At 32.3% G+C, this 18,981-nt stretch overlaps 1 protein-coding gene across 8 annotated transcripts in view; it reads left to right on the forward strand.

Annotated features, from left to right (window-relative positions):
* Spink5 (serine peptidase inhibitor Kazal type 5) overlaps window positions 1–18,981 on the forward strand; it is a 175,680-nt gene that overhangs the window by 91,400 nt on the left and 65,299 nt on the right. For all 8 annotated transcript variants that reach the window (XM_048811756.1, XM_048811753.1, XM_048811751.1 and 5 more), the window contains exons 6-8: window positions 1,134–1,197; window positions 16,812–16,939; window positions 18,781–18,844. In XM_048811756.1, the coding sequence (XP_048667713.1) occupies window positions 1,134–1,197; window positions 16,812–16,939; window positions 18,781–18,844 (256 nt within the window). The remainder of the gene's footprint in view (window positions 1–1,133; window positions 1,198–16,811; window positions 16,940–18,780; window positions 18,845–18,981) is intronic.

Consider the following 18,981-nt stretch of genomic DNA (forward strand, 5'->3'; position numbering starts at 1 on the left):
TTGCCATCAGAATTTCAACACTGTTACTAAGGTAATACTAAGCTTATCCATTTAAGATAATTATGTTATAATTTGTTTTTAAAATGCCAGGTTGGTATGTGTCAGGGGATTTAATTTGACATATCCAAGAATATTGGGATAATTAAACTTTGATAGCAGATCTGGGGGGCAGCAGAAATTTAGGGCAGGTTAAATATTGTTTTGTTTTTTTTTTATCTCTTTGAAGGTGAATGTAAACCCACCATTATTTACTATAAAGTTTCCTGTTTGTTACTTTTTTTTTTTTGCTACCAGGGATTGAACTCAGGGGTCCTTAACCACTGAGCTATATCCTCATCATTTTTTATATTTTATTTAGAGTCAGGGTCTCGCTGAGTAGCTTGGGGACTCTCTAAAGTGCTGAGGCTGGCTTTGAACTCCTGATCCTCCTGCCTCTGCCTCCTGGGCCACTGGGATTACAGGCATGCCAAGATAGGAGACTAAAACTATGAATTTTAATAGGAGACCAACATTTTGAATATAATAAACTTAAAAATAATGTAAAACAAAGATAAAATACCTTAAGACTTGCAAGAAAGTTGATCACTTTGGAGTCACTTTTCCAATTACTATTTTTATTACTTATGTAAATTGTGTTGGAATAAATTTGTTATCTTAACTGGAAAGGAGATGGTGCAATGTATTAAAACTATCTTCCGATTATTCTCAGACCAGGTTGATTTGCTCTGTAGGGTTTAGGGAATAGAATTGGGACCAATACAGAAAATTAGATTTTTGATTGAATGTAAATATTGACTTTTAAAGATTTCATTCAAATAATGACACAGATAGGTTTTTAAGGTTGGTGAATTTCTGGCTGTTTTAAGTATTCAAGGGAGGCAATCAGCAATGTATTCAAAGGCAGAAATTCTTGCATATAATATTCCCATTTTGAGACATTTTTTCAACATTCAGGGCACATTTGTGCTTTTGTAATTATTTCTGGACATATCTCCACTTCTGACATGCAAGATTGAACTGAGAAGAGCAATCAAAATTAAGTGTAATTTTGATTTAATTGTACCATGTAAGTTTTTATTCTTCAAATTTGGGTAAGCAATGTCTAAATGATGCTATTCTTTGTTTTCTTCTAGGGAAAAAGAAGCAAAATCCCAGAAAAGAACTGGGCGTTTAGTGAAAGCCACTGCCCCAACAGAGGTGAGACTATCAGGAGTCAACCTGTTATATGTGGTTTTGGGTGCTGTTTGACCCTAATTAGAGCTATCTGTTTACTTCCTAATTACCAGGTTATACCTGTCGTGAAGCCAAATACTTGGAAGGGAGGGACCCTGGCTTAGTCCAGGGGTGGGCTAAATATCTGGTACATCTTGTCTCCAGGCCCAACCCATGACCCAACTCCCTGAAATCATTTTGGGTACTGACAGGTGCTCTGAGTTGAAGTAAGCCAGGGTGGTGTGTGTCTTCCGGGACCATTTCACATACCTCCTGTCCTGACTACCTCCAGAGAGAGGCTTTCTGGTGCTGTGGAACTAAGATCAAATTCCAAAATTCTTACTATGTAACCTAGGCACTTTATGTATCTTTGGTTACTATTGTTATTTTTTTTATCTGTGAAATGAGTCATATTTAAAATGAAAAATTGAATTTAAAAAGTTGCCCAGTGTTTAACATGTGTTGGCAGGCTCTTGACTCATTCTATTTCCTGTCTTTTTTCTTCTTTTGGATTCTATTATATATCTTTTCGAATACTTTCACGATTCTCCTAATCGGCTAAGGTTGATTATTTGTATCTATTTTGTAGACTGAGACTCAGGTTATTATTTTGCTTTAAAAAAGCATTCACTGATAAAAAAGATTAAGTAGTAAGAAGGAAAGACAGATAGATTTAGGTTACTACCTCGTCATTTCATGTTGGTAAGTATATATTTTTATTTATACAAACATTTTATTTTTAGAATATAAAATAAAATTTAAAAATAAAAGATGTGGGACCATATATCAGTGGGAATTTTTGATCTATGACATCTCACAATTAGTTGGCAAAACTGGGGCCTGTCACCAACTATCCTAACTATTCACATCACCTCCAGATATCCTGTGTGGCTTCTTCTTCAATTTTTTTCTTTCTCTTTCTCTTCTCTTGGCCCTGACACATAATTAAAACAAGCAGTCTGAGCAGGTACACCCTAATTACTTAAAACATCCATAGTCTAACCAACTTACCATCCTCCATTGCTGTATTACTCAGAGATGTCTGAGAATCTCAGCCTCCATGGTAAACATGGTCAATTAATTTCTTGTCCTGGGTTCAGTTAGTCTCACTTTTAAAACAATAACACAGCCAACACACAACTGGTCAATCTCTGTAAATACTTTATCTGTGACAAAAGAGATATGTGTCTTTTTAAAAAAATTTTTTTATTTGTTCATATATGTTTTTTGGCACAAAAACCTGTAGGAGCCAGAAATGGTTAGTAACAACGTTTGAATCTGCCTTTGTCATATCTGAGGGAGGTCACTATGTAAGATCCAGTCTCTTCTTCCTGACATTTATCTGTATATTTATATATCTGATCAATACAGGGTGTTTAAAAAAATCATAAAACACAAGCAAAGGACAAAAATCAAACACACACACACAAACACACACACACACCACTCCAAATCTTAACAAATCTATTTAAAAATCTATTTTAAAAATATTACTAGTAAGATGTTTATATCTCTAGAAATGATTTTTGAGTTTTAATCAAATAGAAGTTTTTTTAAAGAAATAAAATTACAAAATTCCGATGATTATTTTTCCTGAGTTTTAATTTTTAACTCTAGATAAATTACATGCAACTATTTGGTTTTCTACTTAAAGAAACCACTTACTTATAAGCTAAGGTGGTTAATATTTGGCTGTGTGCCTTTCAAATAATTTGTCTAGATATTAAATGATTTTTTGCAATTATACTATGTTTTTGTTGGTGTTTTTCTCTCCACTATAAAAGAGAACAATCTACTCACTTTCTCTGCTTAGGTTTCTCCCACCAAAAATCAATCCTGACCCTACCTCTGAGAATGAAGCGCTCTACTTGTTCGAGAATGTTCCACCTATAGACATTCTCTCTTCACCTTATCCTTGATCTCTTCTTCTTCATCTAGTATGTAATCTACTCACCTCCCAACTCTAATATTCACTCTATCAACAAGCTTTCTTGGTGCTGCCTTCAAAGTATATCTCAAACTGAACTCCTTTTCACAATTTCTATTTCTGCCACACCAGTTCAGAATCCATAATTTCTGATCTCCAGTATGCTTGGTCCATGTGGAGATTTTCAGTTTTTAATTGATGTATCTGTTCATTTAATATTTCTCATGATTCTGGTTGCCGATGTTACAAGATATTAAGTTTCTGTGGGTATAGGAGTATTTTTAGCTTCTCTGTTCTTTTCAAGTTGGTTCACTGCTTTAATAGCTAGTAAGGAAAGTCCTGTTTCTTTGTTCTTGTAATTAAAACTTGACTAACATATACATAGATATATATAAAGTTTCCATGTATATAAGAAATGAAAAATTACTGAGTTCATAAAACTTCAGTTTGAATTTGGGAAATTAATATGTTCAGTAATACAAAGAATTCAAAATTAATTTAGGTAAAATTGACTTTTTATAATACTAACTTGTCAAACTCAAGAATATAGAATAGCTGGTCATTAATTCATATTATTTCTATATATTTTAGGAAATCTACAAAATAGTCTCCACAGAGATTCTTATAATTTTTGTTAATATTTAGAAAATTTACAATTTCATTGATATTTTGAGTAGTATTTTTTTCATGATATTTCTATATGGATACTACTTATATAGACAAATTCTATTGATTAAGGAGGTTCATCTTATATTAGACAACTATGTGGTATCTTGTTAATTTGGGTGGTTTATTGAATATAGTGGTTTTTTGGCAGTTGATAACAACAGCAGCATAAAACTGGTGTTTTATCATTTTCTTTCAGTATTAGTGCTCCTTTATTTTCTTTTTCCTTATATCATTGGCAAGAATCTAGATTTGAAATGTTAAACAGTAGCGATGATAATAAATATCAAACTAAACTCTTTCTCCTCATATTGAAGGGAAGAGCATCTCTAAAATTTCTCCATTAGTTATAATATTTATAGTAGGGATATTTTATATATATTTTCGAAAGTTTCAGAAACTCTTTCTGTTCTTAGTTTGCTAACTCTGTGTTGGTCATTACCACACAAAATGCCTTGTCTGCAACTATTAAAATAATCTGATATTTCTCCTATCAATATAATAAATTTCTGGATAGATTTCCTGATTAATTAAAGTATAATTGTTTGCTTGGGGAAATCATAATTAGTCATAATATTTTGATATGCCATTGGATTTGGATAATATTATGGAGTTTGACATTTATGTTTATAATTAAAGTGACTCTATAACTTTCTATTGTAATTATTCTTATTAGTTTGTAAATATATATATGAAATACCCTTGAGGTGCAGTGCTTCAAGTGGTGGCTGAGTGAGGAGGCCAGCAAATGCAGCCATGAAGTTAAGCAAAACTGGACAAAACAATCATGTTAGCACTCTGAGAATTAACAAGCAGGTATGCCAAAATTATGTTTGAAATACTGCCTGACTTTGGATAAGAAGAGTGGGAGTCTATGATGTTCTTGCTTAGGAATATCTCCATCTCACCCTGCCTCAGTTGGATTTGAGGTTCTGTTCAGGGCAAGCCATGAGCATCAGCAAGTGCAGGGAAGCTACTGGAGAGAGCTTACCCAATTTAGAGTAATGGGCAGCTACCATCCCCAGAGATTGGCAGGTAGAAGTGATGATCTTCACCAAGAGTAAGGAGGATGGCCTAAGTTTGCAGGTATGTTTGGATGGAGTTGTCACATGTGGACATCAGAGAATAAAAAGGCTATGCATGCTCTTAAAAGACACAACACATCCCAGTAGAGAGCAAATTCTGGAGTAGGTGTACAAATGGTCTAAACTTTACACATCCTCCTCATACACAAAGGTCCACCTACAGAGGATGGAAGTCTTTTTAGGCTGAGGTATTTGAGCACAAACTTAGGTCTAATCGTTGACTGACCCCTAAATTACAAAAACATAGGGTGAAAAACCTAGAAGCTAGTTACAAAATAAAAACTGAGTATTTTCTTAGCAGACACATCAGCAACTACAGATTATAAGAAAACAAGGTTTCAAAAGATTTAGTGTAGTGAAAGAAACTAAAAACTAACAACTAAATAAATTATTCAAAATAAATTTTAGAAGGAAAAATCATAATCTTGAGTTTCTATTGTACATTATCTAATATGTTCAGTTTCAGTAAAACTTATGAATAATACAAATAGTAAGACTATATGACCCACACACAGAGACAATAGCAGGCATGCTAACAGATGTGTGATAGCAATACCAGAAACAGGAGAGAAATAGAAAGGGATAGAAATATTATTTGAAAGAAGAGTGACCTAAATTATCTCAAATTTGATGAAAAAATTCATCTGAACATTCAAGAAGCTCAACAAGCCCAAGAGTCAGTAAATATAGAGACCCACAGTAGTCCCACCAATTAAAAATGTTTAAATTACAAAGACAAAAGAGAAAAATTTGAATGAAGAAATAAAAATAAAACATTCTATACACAGATTTCAAATAAAAGCTGAATTCTCATCTGAAATAACAAGGACTGAACAAGACAAGGTAATGATGTGTTCACAGTGCTAAAAGGAAAGAAAATTAAAATATTTCATATCCTTCAAAACTTACTACAAAAATTAAGGCAAAATAGAGATATTTCTATATCAGTGAAATGAGATATTATGTTGCTAACAGAACTGCCTTAACAAACGATAATAAATGAGATTATTTAGCTTATAGTAAACCTCTACCAGATAGCATCTTGGGCCTACAGAAGAAAATGAAAAGCATCAAAAATGTTGAAATATGGGTTAATATGAAGTACTATATAAATACATTTTTTTCTTATTTTTCCTGATTTATTTTAAAGATTTTATATTGTTAAAAGTAACAACTCTAATTCTTTTTTGTTGGGTTGTAGATATACACAACAATATACAAATGGGAATGGATAAAGTAGAGCTATATTGGGAAAAATATATATATATATTTTACCAGAATTAAATATCAATCTGAAATAGATTACAACAAATTAGTATTTATATTGCAATTACTAGAGTAACTACCAAGAAGAAAAGATATCTAATAAGTATATAGAATCAGCAGAAACAATAACAAGGCACACTAAAAGTATTTAAACTAAAAAAAATGAGGTAATAGATAGAGAAGCAAAAAGAACAAGAGCAGTTTTAAGGCAAATAGAAACTGTAAATGCATCCATATAAATAAATATGTTAAATGTAAATGGTTTAAACCTACCAATTAAAAGGCAAAGATTGACAATTGATATAAAAATATATAAGCTGTTCCAATAGACTCATCTTAGATTCAAAAACACAAAAATTTGAAAGGATAAAAGTATAATATGCCAAATGCAGGCATCAGAACGCAGGATATGCTATATTAATATCAGATAAAATAGACATTAAAACACTTATGTTATTAGAGACAAATAGGGACATTTCATAATTTTAAGTGTCAATACCCCAGAAGATATACATTATAAATATGTATACATCTAATAAGAGTAGCTCACAATTTTTTTTAAAAAATGCCATTTCTCAAAGAAGAAACTGACAATTTAACAAAAGTAGTTGGAAATTTCAATTCTCTACTCCCTAAAATTGCTGGAACTACTAGACAAAATATGGCCAAATATTTAAAGTATTTTAACAGTAGTGTCAACTAAGTCAACCTAAACTGAAATTGAAAAAGTATTTCTCCAATGATTGAAAAAAATGGGCATTCCTTTCAATTTGCAAAAATATTCTTCAAGAATATTCTTGTTAACTATCATATATACATATCTATGATACAAACTTCTCAAATTTGAAAGACTTAAATTTATACAAATATGTTGTTTTATGACAACAAAATTGAATTTAAAACCAGCAAGAAAAATGAATTAGAGAAATACCCCAAATATTTGGAAATTGTGCAGTGTTTTTCTAACTAATGAACCAAAAAAGTGAATGATAGAAATTAGAAAATAATTTGAACTGAATGGAAAAAAAAAAAAAAAAACAACCAAGAACAATTCAGAACAAAGAATTTATCTAAAGCAGTATCTAGAACTTTAAATGTCTAAACCAGAAAAGAAAGAAGGAATCAAAGTCATAATTTAAATATCCACTTTGAAAAACTAAGAAAAAGAGAGTGGACTAAAGTCAAAGTTAGCAGAAAGAAGGGCATATACAAATTAAAGAAGAAATTAATATAATACAAAGAAATAATAGAAAGTATTAGTAAAAAAGAAGTTGTTTCTTTGAAAAGATGAACAAAGTCATAAAAAAGAAAAAAAACTCTTTAGCTAAATTGGTCAAAGTAAAAAGAGAGGACAAAAATTGTCAAAATCAATAATTGAATAGTAGGCATCAATAAATGCCATCAAATTAGTTGCTTGTATAAAATGGAAAATTTTTTAAGAAATATGTTCTTAAAAACTGACCAAGAATAAGTAGAAAATCAGAATAGACCAAAGCAAGTAAAGAAATTGCATTGGTAATAAATCAAAGGACAACCCAGGCCCAGATGATTTCACTGGTGATTTTCATTAAATACTGACAGAAGAAACAATACCAGTTCTTCAGAGATGCATTCAGGAAAAAGAGAGGGAGGAGACACTAAACAGCTCATTCCGTGAGGTCAACTTTATTCTGATACAAAGTACAGATGAAGATATCATTTGAAATCTCCAGAAAATATCCCTCATAAACACAGACAGAGAAATTTAGCAAATTAAATCCACAAAGTGTGAAGAATAAAACCACAAACAAGTGAAAATTATCTTCAAAATGTTAGTCTAATACACCATATTGATAAAATAAAGGGGAAATCATATGATCATGTCAATAAATGTTGAGACATGATTTTGGCAAAACCTAACACTCATAAAAGATTAAAAACTCACACAGCAAACTATTTGTAGAAGTTAATTTTCTCTATGAAGAGTATCTGTGAAAATCTACAACTAACATCTTACCTAATGGTCTGAGAGTGAATGCTTTTGCCCTTAAGATTGAGAAGAAAGAGTAGTTTACTTTTAACACTTCTATTCAACATTGATCTGAGATTTTAGCCAGTATAAGACAAAATTACTTAATTAAATAGTGATTGGAAATAACTTTTTAATTGCAGAAAAGTGATAGTATATACAGAGAGTCCTAAGGATCCCCCCAAAAGAAAAGTCACTAGAACTAATAAACGAGTTTAGCAAGGCTTCTGTGAATAAAATAAAAATTACAAAGTTGATTGTATTTCTATATACTAGCAAGGAAAAATTCCAAGATCAAATTATTATTAATTCTACTCATAAGAAACTAAAATATATAGAAATAAATTTAACAAAGTAAGTGCAAGGCTTATATTATGTGAGATATGAAATATTTCAGTACACTCATGCACCACATTACAATGTTTGGGTCAATGATGATATATATAACAGTGATCTCATAAGATCATAACGAAGCTCAAAAGTTTCTATCACTTTTGTCTTTAGTGATATCATATCACTAACCTGATTATAGTGATTATAACACCATAATCCAAAACATCATTCATGTTTGTGGTGGTAAGGTGTAAACAAACCTACTGTGCTGCCTGTCCTAGAAAAGTCACATAAATTATGCATAAATAATTATGTGCATACTTGATCGACAAGTATGTTACTGGTTTATGAACTTAATATACCATTTTTTTATCATTATTTTAGAGGGTAGTCCTTTTACTCATAAAAAGAGGCTAGTATAAAACAGTATGCCATGTTTCAAAGGCAGAAAACTCAAAGTCCTTTTTGACCATGGCTCCTGATTGCCTCATTTTCTTTTGTGCTGATTTAACCTTCTGTTGTTTTGTTCATTGTGGTCCCAGGAGCAATAGGCTATGATATATAACATAAATAATACATCTTAGCTGTGTAATAGGTTGTACTATCTAGGTTTGTGTAATTATATTCTAGTGTGCTCACAATGATGAAATCACCTAATGGTGCATTTCTCAGAACATCCTGTCATTAAGTGATACATGACTGTAAATGATGAGGCACTATATCTTCAGAGATGAAAAAGTTACTATTGTTGGGATTTCTATTCTTCCAAAACCTAATAATTCAATATGTATTTATCAAAATCCAAGTAGGTTGTTAAAAAATAGAAACTGACAGATTAATCCTAGTACTTATATAAAAATGTTAGGACACTAAGTAAATGAATTCAAAACTTACTATAAAGCAGGTGTGCCCAGTGATGTGTTATTATTAAAAGAAGAGGCATAAAGATCAATGGAACAGGATGGAGATTCCTTAACTTTAATTAAGTCAATTAATTAAGATCAATTAATATGTGTGCAACATGTCAACATAACTAAATGCTAGGAAAATTGAATGTACATGATAAAAAATTTAGATCCCTACCTTATGTTTCATTTTAAACATGGATTTACCACATTACCCATCAAATTCAGTCCTATGAACCCAGTAAAGTTTCTGAGAATGTGTGTCTACCCAGTCAGACATATGACTACTAAGTTGCAAGTTTTAAAAAAAAATCGATAAATTATCACTATACATAACCATGGGATTCATTATCACATATTTGTATAAGCGCACAATGTATAAATATATTTTGGTCAGTTTCATTCCCTAATACCTCCCCTTCCTCTACTCTATTGATCTTCCTTCTATTTTGGTTAGATTCTCCCACACCATTATTTTTTTCTCTTTAGCTTTCACATATGAGAGAAAATATACAACCCTTGAAATTCTGAGTTTGGCTTATTTAGCTTAACATAATGCTCTCAAGTATAGTGGAAAACTGAAATCAATTCAAATGTCCAAATGTCGACTAGAGAATGGAAAAATAAAATGAACCATACTTATGCAATGTAATATTATTCTGCAATAAAAAGAAATGTGCTCCTGACCCTGTTATAATATGGTTGAATCTTAGAAACATTTTGCAAAGTGAAAGAATCTGAAATTAAACAATTACATTTTCCAATTTGATTTATATAAAATGTCTAGAAAAGGCACATTTATACAGTCAGAGAAAAGTTCTATGGTTATCTAAAGCAGGAGCTGGGAACTGGGAGTTATCTGTAAACGGCACAGGAGAATTTCTTGAGGTGATGGAAATATTCTAAAACTGGTTATACAACTCTGTAAGTAAACTTAAAAATTATCAAATTGTATACTTAAAATGAGTGATCTTAAAGGTATGGATAAAACAGTTTAAAATCGTATTCAGTTCACACACTTTGATTTTGTAGTAACTTGAAAAAAAATTAGTAGATACAAATTTTCCTAACTTCAAAAAAAAAAAAAATAGATTGGGGAGTATTCCAGACGTGGTTATATTACAAAGGAAATATCTCACATCAGTATATCAATTGGATTCTTATTGATCTATTCAAATTTTCTCTTTATTGAACCACTCAGAATTTTATACTTTTTTGTAGTCATGTATTCATTTTGGTTTTCAAATATATTAGCATATAGCTGTAATATGCTGTCGTTGTATTTATATCTCGTTTTTTATATGGTTAGTCTTAGTTATTTCATGGTTTTTTTTGTGTGTGTGTGCGTGTGTGCACAAATGCGTGCATGTGAACGCATGCATACAGGGTACGGAATCTAGGGCCCTCTACCCCTGAGCTACTTCCTCAGCCCTTTTTAGTTTTTCTTTTGTGAGATGGTCTTGCTGTTGTCTGAGGCTGGCCTCAAACTTGGGAGCATCCTGCCACAGCATCCCTAGCAGCTGAGATTACAATTTTGAGCCACCACGCCTGGCTTCTTTTTCTCGTTTATCCATCCTACTAGAAATCTGTTCTGTCAGCCTTTTAAAACAATCTTTACTGTTATATTTATTTTCCAAATTACGTTTACTTTGCTCATTTAGAATGGGTTGAGAAATACTTAGTGCTTTATTTTTTTTCTATTTTATGACAAGAGTATTTAAAGATATTTCCATCAATCTCAGGATTTTTACATAGAATGTTTCCATTCATCATTATTTAACAAACATTTCTTAATCCTCTCTCCCTCAAATTTATTAATACGTTATTTAATTTTAACATATGTAGCACTTTTTAAACTTTTCACCAGCTTTTAATATTAAGAAAATTTTGTAAGAGAATAGAGACTCTGATATTGATCACTTGGGATTTCTTAAGATTTTCTTTGTTGCCTAACAACTATTATTTTATAAATGTTTCAGAAAAAAAATGTTATTCTAGAAAAAAATTATTTTCTGCTTCTTGAGTATTATTTTCTATAAAAATGGAATAAACTTTAAAAATTTTTTTCTTTAATGTATCAGCATCTGAGAAGTATATTTTAAAATCTCTAATTGGTTGTTTCTCCACTGCTATTACTTGCCTGTATTATCGATTCCTTTAATCTAGATGGATTAGAGTCATTATTGTGATATACCTTCTTGTTCTCTTTTACTTCATGTACTGTTCTTTGTCACTTATGATACATTTTGACTGAAGTCTATTTTTAAGTTTTAATATTGCTGTATCTGTCATTATTTTTCTTAATTTTTTAAAAATATTTGTGAGCTTTTAAACTTTTTCTCTTGTGATCAAACATGATTTGATTCTATTTTTAAAAATCCACTATGAATAGCCTTTTATTTAATTTTATATTATTTGATCCTAAGCACCACAAACCCAGGGCCTCATGCGTGCTAGACAAACACTCTACCGCTGAGCCACATCCCCAAAGCTCTAATTGTCTTTTATTTTGTGGGCTTAACCCATTTACATTTATTGTCACTCTGTTATAGTAGGTCTTGTGTCCCACAGTTTTTCATATTTTCAGTTACTGCACTAATTCTTCTTCTTATTATTATTTTTAAAAATTTATTGGTACTGGGATTCCAACCCAGGGCTTCTCAAGTGCCAGCAAGTCACTTTGGCACTGAACTACATCCCACCCCCAGTTACTGCACTAATTTCTAAAACTTATTTTTAAAGTAGATTACTCTTTCTTAGTTTTCTTTGGTTCTGATTTGAATGTAACTATTTAGTTTTATTCTTGTTATAACTACCTTGAACCAAAATCCATATTTTCAGTTATTTACTATTGCTTATATCTGTGTCTGTTGTTACTGCTATCTTTACTTTCTCTCCTAATATGTTACCTTTTCTCAGTTTAGTTTCTGAAAACACCCTGTAAACCTCCACAATTTTGTTTTTAACAAGAGTTTAGTGATTAGTTGCTATGGCTATTTAGTTCTCTTTATCTTTTATTTTTGTCATTACCTCTAAAATTTTTTTTCTATTTGTTGAGATGCTTTTACCTGCAGGACTTCTAATTTAATTCCTTATGTTCTTTAGATTTTCTCTTCTATTTTAAATTAGTTTTCTACTTCTATTGCCTTTTAGTAGAGTACCTTGATCCATTCCTCTGGTTTGCAAATTCATCTATTTTAGCTATATAATTTTTATTCCTTATATTATATATTATTTAAAATATTTTCTAATTGAAAATATGCCACTTTTTTCTTCCTTTATAACTTCTATTCTCTTGTTTCATATTGCTGTTATATTTTTTATCTCTCTAAATCATAGTAATGCTTTTGATGCATTATTTTTCTATCCATTCCAACAATTTTGCTTTAGTTGATACATGCTGTTTAATGTACTGAATTTCTTTTATGTTGTTTTACTGAGATATACATATATTTTTAAAATTTGTTCTAATTAGTTATACATGACAAAAGAATGCGTTTTGACACATTATACATAAAGGGAGTATAACTTCTCATTTTTCTGGTTGTACATGATGTAGAATTACACCAGTTGTGTAATCATATATGTATTGGGTAAAAAAATCCAATTCATTATTTTACATACATTTTTACTGTTAAGTTTTCATAATGAGTTTAGCTACCTTTTCCTGCTAAAGTGAGTTAGACAATGTTCAAGGTCAAGTTCCTGGTGCGTGTAAGCATAAGACAAGGTATAAGGCCTAAACTGAAGATTCTGGAACCACTGCCTCCCACTCCAGTTTGCTCTTCTGGGTCAGGATGCATCTGCGAGCTCCCAGAAGTTGTCAGCATTAGGAAGTGGTGTTTTCTGTAGTCTGTGATTCACCAACCCGTGGAGTATGGAGAGGAAGGAGGTGGAGTATTAAATGCTTGCACCTGTTCTCATGGCTGCCCAGCTGGACTTTTGATTTGCNCATTAATTTTTTGGTGAAGGGAAAGAGCACTAATTGTCCCAAGTTAATTACTTTGATCTGTCTCGATTGCTCTTTTATGCTCTACCCACAGTTATTTCTGCCCCTTAAGCAAAATAATCCAGTCATCTCTATGAATTCTTGTCCATGTTTTCTGTACCTAGAATGTTCTTCCTTTAGTCCTCTGACGGTTGACTTCTCATTAATCTCATCTTCCCTCAAATGTCACCTTTGAAGAAAGACCTTTCTTTTTTTCTTTTTTTTTTAAAGCTGCTGAAAAAGGCTTTATTGAGATTCACTTCTGGGCCAGATGCTCCAGCCCAACACAGTGGGTACCAGGGAATTGTGGCCAGGCTCAGCTGGATTGGAATTTTACTGGGCTTAGAGCAGGAAGGGAGGGCTTGGGACAGGAAAGGGAGATTTTTAGAGTCCCTTGTCCTCCTGGGGTTGGTCGGGGGATCTTGCTGAGATCCATGTCCTTCCAGGATTCATCAGGAGACCCTGCTGATTGACAGGTGGTTGAGACACCATCACTGCTTGTTTGTGGGCACCTGATTGGTTGTTCTTTCGTCTGCGAGCAGGTTGCATGGTGCTTTGTTCCCTTAGCCACCTCAAACTGACTTAACACCATACCAGTTAGAAAGTTAAATATTAGGATCTTTTTTTTTTTTTTTTTCTTAAGAATAATGGCAAATGTAAGCTTTAAAATTAAATTCCAAATTGTAAAAATCCTTCTTGAGGCTGAAATGAAATATTCAAAAATCTCAAAATGGGACTGGGGACATAGCTCCATGGTAGAATGTGTACTTAGCTTGCACAGACAAGGACCTTTGTTCCATCCCCAGCAAACACACACACCCTGTACCGTCCAATGCGTGCGCGCACACACACACACACACAAAAAAAAAACAGCAACGAAACAAATCTCAAAATAGTTTATACTCATAACAAATGAATGCCTAATAAGAATAATGAGATAGTCATAGAAAATATATTTAAAAATAAAGAATAAGGTTGGGGTTGTAGCTCAGTAGTAGAACACTTGCCTAGTATGCACAAGTACCTGGGTTCTGTCCCCAGCATTGGAAAACAAGACAAAGAAAGAGAGAGATAATAGATGGTTAGTATAGATCTATTAATAGCATAGAAGCATTGGTATAACAAAAATATTGATGGACAAGCTGGGAAATCAGAATATAGATTTGAGTATTAAATGATCTTGATGTACAACAATTTAGTTTACATTTCTAGGTTAATTTTGTCATTGATACACAATATTTCTCAATGTACCAATGGAAGCTCACAAAACATGTGAGTAGTGGATGGACACTACAGCACATGAACACAAGTACATCCAGGGTTTGGATCCCATCTCTGCCAAAGTGAACTTTTACAAGTTTCATTCTGAGATAGTTTATCTATAAAGGGGGATAATAATGGTATGTTTCATAGGCCATTGTTCTGAGGATTAAATGAAATAATCCATTTAGCACAGTGCCTGACATATAGTTAGCACTCAGTGCTTTCATCATCATTCTGACTTTAGACAACCTCCTTTCCCTTCTTTAGGAGTCTCAACATCACGGTTACAAAAGGTCTTGCAGGTGTGTGTGCAATGTGCCTACACATGAGAGTGTGATTTTTCTGAAAGAACTGTGCTTTCATTCTTTTTTTAAAAATATTTTTTAGATGTTGATGGATCTTTATTTTATTCATTTATTTATATGTGGTGCTGAGAATTGAACCCAGTGCCTCACACATGCCAGGCAAGCACTATACCACTAAGCCACAATCCCAGCCCTGTGTTTTCATTCTTGTAGATTACTCGTTTTGGTAAATGATATTCTAATATCTTTCTTGCATGTTGAAAGTTAAAACCATCACTATTCTAGGCACTATCATATTGTTTAGTTTGGTTTTTATAGCACTATCATATAAAATTGTTGTATGTATTTTTTTCTATCAGAAGGTAAACTCCTTATAACAATATTATACATATATATATACATACACACACACACACACACACACACACACACACACACACACACATATATATATATTGCTGGGGCAGATTCACAGTCTAGTAGAGTACTTAAAGTCTTATATAAGTGTAATAAACTTTATGAAATAAATGAGCAAATAAATGAATGAAATAAAATTATTTATCTTATTTTCACCCTACTAGTGACTTCTTCCTGAATATAGGAAGTGGATAGTGGAATAGTGTTTTATGTTTTCCTCTTTATATTAAAATCTTCTTGTTTTATAGCCTTCTAGGAGAGTTCTTCAAGCATATATTCTGGTTGATAAATTTACTATATATTTGTATATATCCCCTTACTTGCTATATTTGTGGCAAACTAGATCATCATAGGAATATGTTCTAAGTGTTCCATATCTACCATTAAAATATGTTGACAGTGATGACATCAAAAAATATTTTTCAATGTGAGGTCCAAAGCATGGGGTACTTCCATTTTATTCAACTGATTTTAGATAGAAGTTAAATTTAAGATAACACTCTTCTTTAGTTAGCATATGTCACAATAATTGTTGCCAAATAATATTTTGTGAGTATCTGTATGATCTTTACCACAGACCTGGAATGTGGGTAGGGTGTGAATTCTCATTTTTCAGGTGAGGAGAATGAGGTTCAAAGAGGTAAGTGGGTGGCACGTCTGAGATATAAACACCAGCCTTCAGTTATTGCCAGATGCAATTGTTTTCTCACTATACAGGTGTCCTTAAGTCTATGCCATATTATTAGAGCAGAGTTTTGGGATTTCTCTGATTATCCCTAAAAGATGTTTCAGCTTTCTTGGCTTGATTGTCAGTAGAGAAAACATTTAAAATAACAACAGATGATTAGAATGTGTTAGGACTATTTCAACTGCTGTACATGTAGTAACATGCTTACATATCCTTGTAGTCCTGAGAGGTTGGTGAAATTATGTTCTGTTAGCAAATGAGGACGATTAAGTGCCATGAGGTTAAGCTACTTGCCCAACCCATACAGCTAGCAAGTGGTAGAGTTAGAACTATGAACACAGAAATGTGGCTTTTAATAATCATTCCAATCTATGATTGCAGAAACTTTATAATTTATAGCTTACAGACTTTTCATATACATTACCTGTGGAGCCTCACTAACACTCTATGGAGAAGGAGGGCAGGATTTGACAGTGTACCAAGTTTCAGAGAAGTGATTTGACTAACTCCACCCAGATTGCATGTGGTCGAAATCATACTGATATCCTTTCTTTTGAAAGGTAATTATATCTCTATTCTTAGATATGTTCCATTATCCATGATTTTATTAGCTTACTAATCTTAATATGTTTTTTTTTTCTTTCTGATGGCGAGTTATGTGATTCTGGGCCTAAACTTTTAACCTGTTTATATCTAATGAATATTTTATTTCTTGTATTTTAATGCTCCTTGATAATGTCTCTTTCAGCTGAATTGCAGTGATTTCCAGAAAGGAGAAAAAGATGGGGATTTTATCTGTACTGCTGATGATGCTGCAGTTTGTGGCACAGATGGGAAAACATACCGCAACAGATGTGAACTGTGTGCTGAGAATCAGTGAGTGGTCTGCCTGTTCTCTGCATAGTCATAGGACGGCTTCCCCCCATCTTTAAGATAATTCATTTTGTAGAAGTTAGCCACCCATAAGCTATTAGTACCACTTTTTTTTACCACTTTTAAGAAAGGAGTATGTAGAGTTATGTATGTAGCATAATTTTATATTTTAATTTTGTGTGCACTGTCATCACTGTCTTTATTAAGTAAACAGGATAGAGAGATTTTATATATGTGTGTGAATATGTATAATATCTGTACACATGTGTGTATGTACATATATAGACATATACCTGTATGCAACATGGACGTTATATGTATACAGGTGTGTCCTTACACACTTCTATCAATCTATTTATCTAACATGCCATTTTAAACAGAATGATTTCATCTCAAATGATATATATGTTCATTAATTAAAGTAGTATTCATTAATTAATTAGAGTAAGAAATTGGACCTTTAAATAATGAATTTATTCTCATCTATTTAATCTTTACCCAATAAATAAAGCATCTCACTGCCCTATATTTTGCCCCCCCCCCCCTTTTATTCCTTCTCCACCCTGGAGGCTAGGCTTGGTTATTGATTGTTTTCCATCAACAAGATGCAGACCTGCTGTGCAGGTTCTGAATTGTGACCTCAATCTTGAGTTGTCTGCTCTTGAGTTTTTGCAAATATAATACCTAATGTATGAAAAGAGTAGTCGGGTCATACTCATTCTTTGATATTCTTTAAGTTTTATCTTTTCTTACAATAAGAATCTCCCACCAAAATAAAACTCTGATCCTTCACATGTTCAAATTTTCAGAAAACATTCTAAAATTAGGCTCCGAACTCCCACCAAGGGCCAATATAAAGAAACAGAAAGGAAAATATACATGTGAAGAACATGCAGGTTGTTATGAGATATATTTATTTTGTAACACAATTGCAAACAAAAGAAACACTTGTTTTTTACTGTCTTGAGTGAGGAATCCTGTCTAACATCTTCAAATCTCTAATCCAGGTGAAAATTCCTCTCCTTAGATTTCTAGAATACTCCTTGTTATTATACACTGAGAAACATACTGCCCGTTAGGTTTCTTTCTTAATATTTTAAGAATTTAAAATTTAAATTTTAAGAATTTAAAATATTGTGAAAGAAATAAATTTCTTTCACAATATTTTAAGAATTTAATTTTAATAATTTTCCTCAGCCAATATCATTGGAAAACAAACTTCTTATCAGTCTTACATATTTTATTTTTATTTGTGTTATTTTTGTTGTTATACAGATCTTAAACTGCAAGCTGCCTTTTTAGAAATTAGGAAGTGTCTTACCTTTATGGTTCTATATTACCAGATATTTTTAAAAGGTCTACTAGACTGAAAAGAGTAAATTATCAGAATTTTAAGTACTTTTCTTGAAAAAAATAGATTACTACTCAGTGTAACCCAAATGAAGAGAACTATAGTGGGATGCTGGATAATAAAAGCTTGAATTTGTTTCCTTAAAATAACAAGAGCAACAACAGCAAAGTTCCAGGAAGCATCTCACATCTAATTACAAGTCTTCCTTTGGCCATCTTCTCATGTGAATTCCCACCCCAGACACAGGAAACAAAAGGTCTCTGGAAATTACATTCACAACTCTAAACGTTATCAGCCTTCCAACAGGGCCATTTCTTTGACTTCAAGTTCTAAATGAATAGGCTGTCATTAGACAACTGAAGTAAAGAATGAAATGTAGCACTGTTCTCAGGAGGAAAAAAGAATCAAAATACAATGAAGAGAAGCAAGGTGGGAATGGTGGGGAGTTAGTTCTGTGATATTAACTGGTAAATCTGCTAACTTGTGATTTCAGGAAGACCAGCTCCCAAGTTGGCATAAAAAGCGAGGGAAAATGTGAAAGCAGTAATCCAGAACAGGTGAGGGCAGGAGTCAGGGTGGGGGAAAGCCATTGGTGGTGGTGGGTGACCTTATAGAGAAAATGAGTGCTCTCCTCTTCCTCTTTGGTGCATGCCTGCAAGGAAGTAGTTCTTGTTTTGCTTGAAATGGAATAGTG

The sequence above is a fragment of the Marmota marmota genome, unplaced genomic scaffold, assembly GCF_001458135.2.
Source record: "Marmota marmota marmota unplaced genomic scaffold, marMar, whole genome shotgun sequence".
NCBI classification, from domain to species: domain Eukaryota; kingdom Metazoa; phylum Chordata; class Mammalia; order Rodentia; family Sciuridae; genus Marmota; species Marmota marmota.